This window comes from Halyomorpha halys, unplaced genomic scaffold (assembly GCF_000696795.3).
Source record: "Halyomorpha halys isolate HHAL.00 unplaced genomic scaffold, Hhal_1.1 Scaffold664.1, whole genome shotgun sequence".
NCBI lineage: Eukaryota > Metazoa > Arthropoda > Insecta > Hemiptera > Pentatomidae > Halyomorpha > Halyomorpha halys.
Window position 1 is genome coordinate 235720 of NW_027115162.1, and position 13010 is coordinate 248729.

Genomic DNA, 13010 nt, shown 5'->3' on the forward strand with positions numbered 1-13010 from the left:
ATAAATATATGTGTACCATTCTCTTGGAAATTCCACTTTTAGATGTGCTGAAAAACACAAGACAGATGAAATGCCACTGTAATCACCCAGCAAAAATCAAACCATTATTGCATCGATTATATTGACATCTATAATTATACCCATTCATAATTATAATAATGCGAAACACTATAAACTCATAAATCACTTTAAGGAGGTGATCTTTTTGAGATCAAGCATATCCTCCAGGTTTTTCCCTATTGAGGGCATCCACTTTATGAGGCTGAATGGGTCCCAGCAGGGCTCTAGAACTCACAGGGTTGACTCATGGCTATAGTTTAACAGAAAATAATTATCTACCAAAGCCGAATTAGAACCTAGGTCCTTTGAGATATTGGTCTAGTGCGATACCATTGTGCTACCGCGCTCCTCATACATCTATGCGGTAAACATGCATAGTTGGGTATATAAAATATATAAGAGGGAAACCTATCACTATAATACCTATAAAATGTTATGAATATTAGTTAAATCAAGAATAAATAATAATAGTTATTATAAGCAAACTATAATATGTGAGGCAGTCAGAAACGTATATTACAAAATTGGTTTATTTTTCTGAATAATAGGATGTTTTCATTTATTTTTCTCATCTGATACTTTTGGTGTCTGTAAATAAAACTTCTCACAGCTTTTCATTTTATAAATTCATCATCATTCTTCTGTTAATCTATCATTATTTCTAATTAATTATTAGGTGTTTGGGTCTCCTTTTTTTTTATTGATCTCATGCTCTGAAACTGAAACAAAAATTTAATTTTCATGTAATTTTATTCGTTGTTGAGGTACTTCTGAATGTGAAAGCTCACTAAAGGAGGTGTCTGTTACAAAGTTGCTTTCACATCTCTGCTATAGAATGTGAGTTTTAAATACCGTGTTATTTTAGCCAGTTGATTTGTTTCATTGTCCGTATGAACTGGAGAGCAATGAGCTCCAGAAATACTTCCCGATCTACTCTTGAATAAATTCAGCTTCACAATATCAATGATGCAATGTTTGCTTAAAATAAACGTGAGGGTATGAATTTTCTCTTGTGTTTATAAAACGCATCACTTTATAAAAACAGAACAGCGATAGCGAACAGGAATAAATCTGGTTACATTTCCATCTTATTTCCTAAAAAGAAAAAAAAAATGTTATGTATTCAGAACGATACCGATCAACCCAACTTAAAGGCAAATAATGATATGATGTAATAAAAAATAATAACCATATAATGCGAGCAAGTTCTTTACAAAAATAGAAAAAATGTATTGATAGATCAAATATTGATTTGTATTTTACTTCATCAACTTATAGATTTAAAATATATCTTATAATTTTTTTATATTTATCCTACATTTCCACTTGTATTAATTTTGGTATACCTAATTCTCTTAATTAATATCATCTGAATTATTATCAAATTTAATTGGTTTTATATAGTTTATATATGAATTACAAGCATCCCATAACCAAAAATATTTTAGCAGGAATTTAAGGAAAAGATATTATAGTTAAAAAAAGGAAATAAATAAGACACTTATGATGGGGAAATGGAATATTCAATTAAGTTTTGTTTTTTAAAAAAAAAAAAAAGGCTTAAAATTTAATAATGTTTTTTTTTTTTTTTTTAAAGGAATACAATTTAATAAAGTTTGTTTTTGTTTAAAGGTATAAAAACTTTTGATTCAATTAAGTGTTCATTATACAAGGGTATCAACTTTTTCAGAAAGTGAATGATACTGTAATTACCTAGCCAAAGTCAAATAATAATTTCGAAAATGTAAAAGGAAGTAAAAATACATAGTGCACTCTGCATGTATGTGTTTTTGTTCCTGTGAGTGTGTTTGTGTGTATTTATTTATTTTAACATAAATCAACCACCTGGGCCCTATTTCATAATAAAGTACAAACTAATACTATTAGTCTTGTCGATTTAACTTAATACATTTACACTGACTTGTAACATAGTAACCTGTACTTTAGTACTTTTTAACTCCTGTAATATCACTAATAATCCTTCCTATTATGAAAAAAAATAAGTATTAGTGTAATTAACACGTTGTTTCGATACTTGTATTTGGAACTAATACTATTAGCTTTCATTATGAAACAGGGCCCTGCCGTTGATACCTACAAAGCTATGATACAAACATTAAATTATATACTAAATATATCAGTTATCATAAAAGAGAAAAATTAGTTGCTAAATTGAGTTACCTCTTCGAATTTAAGACGATTCGGGAATTCGTCGAAGCTATGTTCCAGAAATTCATCCATTTCACACTAGTTAGTGTACAGATGTATATGCATGCTACCGTACAACGCCTCATTGATCAAACCGGGTTGCCAAGGCATCGAGAGCAAGGATCCGTGTTACCAAGTTACACAGTCCGAAGTACCTACAATTTTAAAAATACTCTTTTTTTCATTCTATATTTTTAAAATAAATATTTAAATTCACTCGATCTTTCAATTTGTGTTATAAAGATTTTTTTTCATAAGTAAATGTAATTGTTCTACAAAAAAAAAATCATATCTAAAACGCTGTGATTTTGTGTATGAAGTTTAATACACAACCCATTTTATTAAAATCACAAATTTCGCTCAAATATTAAAATCAGATAATTTGTATACAGTCCTATAAATAATAAAAGAACCGATTTGTATCAGTACAACCTCTAAATTAAAAACCATTCCTTTAACAAGGATTAAATGGATTAGCAAATCTCCTCATTCAACTCATTGTAGGTTTAGATACTTACTTTATCGATTCCAGGTGGGTCCCAGGAGCGTCACCTGACCGTAGAACCGATTTGTTGATATTAGAACAAAAATTAACTTTCTGGCACAGTTAGATTTCTTTGCGGAAGAGACTTGTTGCCTTGATCTTTCTTAGGAATTTATTATGTACATAAAAATTTGAAGGGCTTTAAGAAGAATACTTCAGGCGAGTTTCATCAAAATCGCCAGAGGCATTTTGGCTCTATGATTAATAGTAAAAAGGTATTTTGATTATTTCGATTTGGGCTACACTATTGCATGGAGTCGACAATTTGGTACCACTCGGGAACAAAACCCTGCTAAAAAAAATTGCTCCACCTGTTGAAAAAATAATATTTCTTTTCTTTTAAGCCTTCAGGATTATTATTCCTAATTCTTCATATCTTTCGAGTTTTATCTTGGGATAAATTCTAAAAAAAATCTGTAAAATCTCAAAAAAATCATTGCCGGTTTTAATATTAAGTTTGAGAATTAATTTTTTTTTTTGACCGATTTTAAAGATTTATTACTCAATGTATTAAACAAAAAATACGTCTTAATGATTGACAGAAGGATTAATTTTAATTTAAACTCTTATTACGTACATTTCTAAATGATTCATATATTCCCTTATCACGTATCTGAGTACTACTAAAATGGGAGATAAATTAAATTTCAATGAAGGATATAACCTGAATACGAGTCTCTATATATCCTACAATAAACCGATTTACAGGGCTATCAATTTAAAAGTGTACTTTAAATAGTGAAGCCAAAGGGAATGAAGAAAACTTGTTTCCTTGAGTGATTTTTTTTTCCGCATCTGAAATTATTCTGGCCTTAAGTGGGAGTATTCAATTATTTCTACCAATAAAGAAGGGGGACGGGACTGCTTCTTGAAAGCTATTTTTATCTCGATTTAAAAAGGTAAAAAAAAAATCCCCAGAATATCGTCATCGAGTTCCTTCACAGTCTAATCGGTCAACTCAATTGTATTTTTGTTCCGTGTATATAAATATACCGAATTTGTCTGATAGAGTGAACAAAATATATATTCTCTAGCACAATATTTTGATATTTAATAATATTTAGTGATTATAATATTCAATGTAGGAGGCAGCCCAATTATCTTAAGATATTCTTATGCAAATACGTTTTATTTCTTGAATGGTTTTTTATCGTCCTCTATATGTAGATGTAACATATATCTATTGTTGTTATAAATTTTAACAAATAAGTGACTGTGATAAATAATTTTAATTTTTGTTGTAATGTGAATATTGACTAATTAGGTAATTAGCCATAATATAGGATATGCTTATTAACAAAAAATATATGTTTATCTAATGTTTTAATGTTTTATAGAAATTGTTGAATTGACCTGGGCAGTATAGCCTGCATGAAGTTGTGTTTTTCAATTATTTTGTTCAAAAATTGTATTAAGGTAAGATGAATTATAAATAATATTGTTGTGCATTTTGAATCGTTGAGGATCATAGATGTAATAAAAGCTGTTTTGTGATAGATTGTCCCTGAGGACGGCCGAAACGTCGGAGTTGTAAAGAAAATGAAAGGTTTTGAGACTATAATGGATATAAATTATTTATTTAAACAATATTATTCTATAGTTTATGACAGTTTAAAACTGAGGGACATTTTTCATAGCTCTTAACTTATGTTTCATTTCCATCATAAAACTAAAATTCTATAAAGGACTTATGTATCCACTGCGAAAATTAATTAGAGAATGAATGATCATAGAACTATGTTAAATGCCGAGAAATCGATGTTAAGTACCAATTTTCTAGGAATAATAGTTAAAAGAATTAGGATTTGTATTATTAATTTTAATTTGATAATCATTCTTAATTCAAAGATAATATCTTAATTAATTTGACTATATTTTATATCATCAATTTATATTATGTTATTCAAAAATGAGAACTATTCTCAGTTTTATTTTTCAATTTAAAATTTCATCAGCCAAAATAACGGGGTTATATGAAAAGTTTTGTACAATAAATCGATTAAATCCGAGTCGATTCAATTTAATTTCTTCATTTTTTCTTTTGTTTAACCTATATTGGATAAATTATATTAAAATAGCTTGATATCATTGGCATATAAATAATATGACAGAGTGTATATATTCCCACTCTGAAAAAATGAAGATGAGCTTACCCGTGGAAGTATGAAAGGAAAACCCAGACTTGATAATATCTCACGCCTTCTCTCTTCTCTGTTCTATAATAATATAGTGGAAGCTGATAATAAGATAGTCAGATCGTTTTGAGTTTTATTAAAATTTATATTAAGAGGATTTTTTCAACATTTCAATTCAGATAAACTAACAAGGAATTATTTGTATGTAGTTAAAACAATATAATCCTATTATGAGTATGAATATGGCTTAAAATGGCCGAGGGAATGAACAACTAATGAGGATTATCAACAAAGCAGGTGCAATTAGTGGAAGCCAGCCTGCAATATCCTATTATCACCCGCCTTCTCACGGTCAAAGCCAGCAATTTCATTCAGTCCTTAGTAAAGTCATTTGCTTTTTAACTTTCTTGTCCCGAGCATAACCACTACTATAAAAATTTGTGGTGCATTCTTTCATCACCTTGGCATTATATACAAGAGGATGTTTGATTTGATTTTACTGTCACTCACCTGCATATTAAATATATACAATGAGGAAGTATCGCAATCATTAAAACTTGAAGTACCATCTAAAATAGAAGTAACCGAAACGTCAATAACAAAACAATTCCTAGGCATCCTGGACTACGCGACTAAAATAATTCTAAAATTTAAAAACTAGCATGAAGATTGAAAATTACTTAATAAATAATATGCAACAATAATAAAATATAATGTGATAAACCTATAATTTTTAGTTATATTAATCAGATTTTTTTGTTATAACAAGAAAACGGTTATTTAAGGAATTATATTTATAGGAACTTTATTATTTAACGTAAAAAAAAGAAACAGAATCATAAAAGTTATTTTTCTTTTTTCCAAAAATTAGATGTTTTCCCCACACTGTGCGAAAAGCACTGCTGCACTTATAGTCCAAGAGCATCCGCGAATTATTGGGCATTATATAAAGAAAAATTTGAGAGGACTTTTTTTGCATAACCAATAAGGAAATGGGAATCTGCCAAAAAAGTCATGCAAGCTGTGAAAATAGCAGCTGTTCCGAACACACAAATAATTTATTTCTGAGTTCCGCTAAGAACAAAAAAATGTATATTATTTCATTTTAGAAAAAGGTTCAATTTTTATCTATACTATCATAAGGGGTACAAAAAATGTCATTAAAAATAAATATTGAAGTATTTAAAAGCACGCTCCCCGAAGTTTATTTTATTTCAGACGAAACCCGAAAATTTTCACTTATCATCTTCATATCCTTAAAACTAACCACTGCACCAATACCTTTATTGAACATGATTTAAAGTAGAGTAATTTATTTATTACTAATCATGTAAGATCTAAATCTAAATTATTAGCTTCAATCGACTAGTAGTTCTAGAGATATAGTATTTTATAAACCAAATGGTATTATATAATATCGAGAAATCCACATTTAGAGATTTTTTTTTTGTAAATTTCATGGAAAAGACTCCTCCTACGCAGATAAGCGATATAAACTACGTTGTACATTCAACTAGAATTAATTTAAGTTCTATCATACATTTGTACATCTAATGGTTTCTGTATGTTTGTCATAAATTAAAAATTTTTGTTTGAATAACTAGAAACCAACATTTTGTGAATTTATTTTTGTAAATACCATAAAAACTACAACTCCTACGAAGATCAAAGTTATAAATTAATTTATAGTATATTAAGCTAAAATTAATTCTACTTTAATACTCGAATAGCCTATTACAGTAGATGACATAAAATTAACTTCTAAATTGCTCTCGGTAAAGCCTTGGAGAAATAACCTTTACCGTAATAATTAAGAATCTAAGAGCAATTATTTCGGTTAACTTGAGCCAGATTTAGATTGCCAAAGATTTTTTTTTTATAATGGTTCCAGGTAGGGAAATTCGGAGATTTTGTATATTGCGTAACACTAGGCGTCTACTTCTTACCCTGCCAAGATAATTAAACTATCCAAAAGATTCATTAAAACGTCTAAAAAGAAGGTTCGAGGCTTGTAGAAATGATCTGAAAGATAAAGATTTCACCTCATAAAAAATCTTTTCATTACCGAATTTCTCCTAAAACAACGGAAATTCCCTCAGTAGAAGCGATTCATGGGAATGACACCTGAAAAATAATGAAATACCATGATGAGGAGTTGAAATTTCGAAGCACTGCATCTGGGGATGAAGTCTGGGAGAGAAAAGAGATGGAAAGTGGATGGCAACGATGAAGGTTCAGCAGAAAAACTTGTAGCTAAGGCTGTCTAGTAAAGATAAAGCAGGCAAACTTCCTTAGAAGAAGAATTGAAGCAATCGACGATGGACTTCCTAAGGGACCAAGACTATTAATAAATTGAAAAACTAATTAACAGTACGTTAAACGAAAAACAATATATATGATAGAGACCGCATCTTTTAATAAGAATAAACGTAAAGCTAAATGAAGATACAGTATTGAGGTTTATCAACGGAGGACTTGAAGAAATATTTGATGTCGATCTCAACTCTTTTTTTTACTAATTTGTTAGCAACTATATTTTTGCTTCATCAAATCAGATAGAAAAAAGGACTACAATCTAAACCTTGTCAGAATTGTCGTAAAAGCAATGTTTAGTTCCTCCAATTAGTTTATTAGTAAGAGATATACACTTTTAAGAAACCATTGTAGCAATGCTAAGGAAGCATTACAGGAATGCTATTATTGCTGCCTTGTTTGCTATTATCGAGGATAAGGTCTCTCGTTACATACCACATCAGGAGGTATGCAGGGGAAATGTGTTGGCACCAATTGTAAATGCAAATGGGAGGGCGGAATTAGGGATTCGGCCCAGAATCTAAAATTACTAGGGTCGTTTCGAAGTCCAATAGAAATTTGTTTCTTTTGTTTATCATCATTTGTACATAGTTTTAATCTTGTGTAACGTAATCTTGATAAATTACTTACGAATAAACTGAATACATGTTTTCTATTAACTTATTTTACTACATTAAGAATCATATTTCATTATTAATTTTCTGCACCAATAATGATTGTAATGCGATAATGTAATAAGGATGCAGGTTGGCCCCTTACTCTTACCCCTGTAAGAAGAATGCTCCACGAACCATGATGAACCTTGCTTGACATATCGTTTCTTTTTCAAGACTATCAATTCGTTTGCTATCGTATGTCAGGAGTTGTATCTGTTATTAGGTTTGTTTTGTATTTTCGGTCCTACATTTTGATTTGAATGTATATGCCGGTCAGCACCTTTCTAAAACATTTCTAAAACATCCCGGTTATGACCTAATTAAATCCCATATTCTAAAACATCTTCCTCAAAAATCTGTTTTATTCCTCACCCACATCAACAATGCTGTACTCAGATTCACATATTTTCCCGACCCATGGAAATTATCCATAATCAAAATGATTCTCAAACCTCAAAAGCCACCAGAATACCCATCCTCCTACCGTCCTATCTCTCTGTTTCCTATCATGGGCAAAATCCCTGAGAAACTCATCTTCAAACGCCTGTATCCTACCCTTGATTCCAACCACATAATCCCAAACCACCAGTTCGGATTCCGAACATCCCATTCCACTATCCAGCAATGCAATCGTGTGGTTGATGTCTCGTCTTCATTAGAGCACGTAATATACTGCACGGGAGTCTTTCTTGATGTAGAACAAAGTTTTGATCGAGTCTGGCACCCAGGACTGCTATACAAGATCCGTAAATTCCTATCTCCTACATACTTCCTCATCCGTTCTTATCACTCCGACAGATTATATAAAGTAAATCAGAACAGCGCTTATACATCCCTATTTCCTCAGTCTGCTGGTGTACCTCAAGGTAGTATCCTTGGTCCTATCCTTTATACAGTTTTTACAGCTGACATCCCAACCCGTCTTCAAACTATTCTCACCACGTATGCCGATGACACATGTCTGTTGTTTGTGAACCTTGATCCTTATATTGTATTCCAAACCCACACCACTACCCAGAATGGTGAATGAAGAATGGTGCCAAAACTGGAGGATTAAAATAAATTCCTTTTTTATAAAAAAATCCTTACAAAAGACTGATCTACATGACTATTGTAAGGCCTACGGACTGAACTTTGGGGCTTAACTAAACCATCAAATTCCTCCCGAATCCAATCCCTACAGTCCAAAATCCGTCGTAAAATCCTTAATTCTTCTTACTTTTTTCATGAATCAACTCATCCATCAGGACCTCAATGTCTCATTATGTTGCCGATTTGGCCAGAACCAGATTCTAATACTTTCATGATAAACTTCCCAACCACCTAAATCCACTTATTTTTATCTAACCTTGCTTCTCCTTCATTACCTAATAATCTTCCTAGGCGTCTGAAAAGAAGATGGCCTCGAGATATTCTCCTCTAGAAATGTTATTGGAGTTCAATGGGTAGATTCTCCACATGTTTGTATCATGTCACTCTGTCACCTACAGCAAATTTACTTGTTGTACATATTTTTATACAGTTGTAAATAACAATAAATAAAGAATGTGTATGCTGTATGTTATTAAAAAAAAGAATGTGTATGCTACAGACCTACAAAAAGAAAATAAGAAGAAAAACATCATTCAAAACAGGAAAAAGTACCAAAGAAAAGCTGATAATCTGTTGGAAAGAGTTTAATTTTCACAACCGATAATAGCGTAACATAACCAAAACAATCAGGCGAATCGTCTAAAAATGTACTACTAAAATTGCAGGAAAAGCTTAAGACCCCCATGTCCCAATAACTGCATGTTCATAAATTATTTTTCATTTGTGTAAATTAAATGAAAACAGAGTTTATCTGTAATAAAGGGAATTAGAATATTTAAAAATTACCACTGAAAAACCTACAGCACCAACGTGCCCTAGCCTCGTCTAAATGCTGATATTTCTGCTCCTAAGAATTTTAAAGTGATTTTCCAGAGAACAAGTTCATTTTTTTTTAATCTGGTAATTTCTATCTTTATATACAATTAAATTATCATCATCAATTATTTCGAATTAATAGTTTTTTATCCTTATCGTTATTTTACATAGATATATTTTATTTTATTTATGTTTTCATCCACAGATATTTCTAAATCTAAGGGAGACTGGAGCATATTAGCACATTTTTTTTTTTTTTTTTGTTTTACCATGGTAATAATTGTTACTGCAGTTAAAAATACTATGTTTTTATACATTTTAAAGAATAATTTAATCAATTGTATGAATATACCGTTTGAAAAGTTTCTGTAAATTATTTAATTTTCTCTCATTAAACATATTTTACATTACTGCTACAAATAAATTATTCTCTTTCTGTTGAGAATCCGTTACAAAATTATAATGATAATGGAATTTATTGTTTCATTTTAATCTATGATTTCGTTATTTCACTTGCAAAATAGACAAAGGAAATGTTGAGAATGTCTAGGATATATTCAGAAAGGAGTGACTTGACTTTGCTAATGAAGACCTATTTCCTTGAATTCACTAAGAAATTACATAATCACTACCTTCAAGTACAAAGTTGAAGTGATCACAAGCTCAACTTTGTAGAGCCACTTTTCCTGATTTCCCTTCACATAAAGCCATTAATTTGTATATCATATATAACATTTTAAAAAAAAATAATAGAGAAGGGTGAGATAATTTAAAAAAAAAATTAGCAATACAAGATAACATATACATCTCAATATAAAAAATAGTATGCAAAATAAACTTTTTAATCAATAAACGATTATGAAAAAAAAAGTCTAGTTGTCATTATTTTATTTTAAATTGGAGAGAATACCCAACAAATTGAAAAAAATCGATTAATCGCAATCAATAAAAAATCTTGAATTGTATTCAGTATTTATTCGAAAATTTCTAAATATTGCTATTTATTGAATATTTACATTTTATGCATAGCTGGAAGTTCTGGATACTCTTAGATATCTGAAACGGTGGTTTCTCATAAAAACAATTGATATGATGGAAGGCATTGAATGCACTGGACGAAGTAATGAAGAAATAGACTTTATGGCACTTCGAGTTGGACATTGGAAGAAATCACTTCATGTTGTACCTTCGAGGGACTTAGACTCCTGGAGAGATGGGCTTACTCAAATAGAGACGAAGAGGAGTACAGACTCATAACTAATGAAGCCATCCTAACTGCTGCAGTTGGACCATCCACTATTATCCAATCTAAATAACCAAACATTTTTGCATGTATGCATTGTATGCCCACGTTACAGGGCTTCGTCAGGGCTGAAAAAGATACAAACACTTGACATAGTTTAAAAAAAAAAAAATCAGTGAAAAATAACATACGTATACAATGAAACGTAAAATTTAATAAGGAAAATTGAAGGTTATAAACAATAAATGAAAATGGTAATAGTAACAGATAAAAAGAAGAAATATTGAGAGATGAAAAGGAATAAGAAAAAAATCAAATGAAAGTTAATGAGACAGAATTCACACCTTTTTTGACGGAAGTCAAAGTCAGAGTGAACCGTTAGTATTGGGAGGAGTGGAGATGGCATTTAAATACGTCACATAATAACGAAAATAATTTTAAACTAAACAATGTAAAAAATATTAAAATTAGGTATTCCACTATTATTATTATCAATTGGTAATTAGTACACACAAGAAGCCTTCGGAAAATAAATCCAATCATAATAAGTTTCGGGATTCGAATAATTTTAATATATTAATATAAATATGTGGATAAGGTGGTCGGGGAGTACGGCCAGCAAACCAACAAAAAACATTCATTCCTGCTGACTTTTCGACCTGAAATTCAGGTCTCCATCGGGAAGTTAAGGCAGAGGTTTTGGCTAAATTGATCAGAGATAAAAAAAATTGATAAAAAAACTAGATCTCTGGCTTAAATTCGTGATGAAGGCCTGAAATTCAGGTCGAAACGTCGGCACGAATGAATATTTTGTATTTATTTGCTGTTCGCACCCTCCGACTAGCTTCTCCACATATCTACCGTAAACTATCAACACCTCATTAATATAAATACTGATTAAAAATAATAGTGACAAAGTTTTTAGGACGTAAATGAACTCATCTTACAAGTTCCTTAGAACGCCTACTACTGATACAAGTGTAGAGGATATGTAAAAGAGGAGTCAGCCAATGTATGTAGGGCGCCAGGTGTTAGCCCGCTTCAGATCTACATTCGTAATGCGCCTTGAATTAGATTCCTGCCTTTGCAGGCTGTACTAGCGATTAAGTTGCTCATAGGGGCAATCTGGGGGTTTAAATATTCAATTTGCTAAGAAATCAAGTTGAACTATGTTTTTAAACTTTTTTAACTTTCTTAAAAGAGTAATAATAACAAATTCATATTTTATGTTCCATGAAAATTCTGTCAAGCATTGGTGCTAATTAATATGATTTTGGAAGAAAGTGACAGTCAAGTTCTAAGAGATTTTAACTTCTTATACAAATATATAAGATATGGTTTTGTGTTATAAGTAATAATTCAATGTTAGCCATCAATCTTGAAGGGAAAGATAGTAGCCTAAGAAACAAAATAATAAATTGTAAAAAAAAAATGCTAAAGATAATGAAGATAAATAAATGAAGTAGTTATCCAGGGAATATGACTCTTACCCAATGTCAATAATAATAGTATTCTCATTTAAACAGTTAAGTTTAATTGGCAATTAACTAGGCTAAATAGATAATACAATTCTCATAACATAATGGTCGAGCCCTAATAGCTCAGAATATGCACAAGAAAATACTAATCATGTAGTAAAAAGAAGTAAGAACATTACGACAAAAGATTTTATCTAACTGAATTCATATAAGGAGTTTTTTTTTGTTTTTTTTCAGTCCTTTTCAAATTACATTTACCCCTCTACTTTTCTTTAACCCTCTCATCTACTGGGTGTTGCTACTAGACGGGGCCCAACCCCTCTATCAACCCCCTCATCTACTGGGTGTTGCTACTAGACGGAGCCCATCCCCTATATCAACCCTCTTATCTACTGGGTGTTGCTGCTAGACGGAGCCCATCCCCTCTATCAACCCTCTCATCTCCTGGGTGTTGCTACTAGACGG

General features: G+C 30.9%; 1 protein-coding gene across 1 annotated transcript in view; it reads right to left on the reverse strand.

Moving 5' to 3' along the window:
* Positions 1-2348, reverse strand: part of LOC136796982 (dynein axonemal intermediate chain 4-like) — a 52573-nt gene extending 50225 nt beyond the window's left edge. Inside the window, exon 1 of the mRNA XM_067052257.1 lies at positions 2242-2348. Coding sequence (XP_066908358.1) covers positions 2242-2301 — 60 coding nt within the window. The 5' untranslated portion in view covers positions 2302-2348. The remainder of the gene's footprint in view (positions 1-2241) is intronic.
* Positions 2349-13010: the final 10662 nt, after the last annotated feature.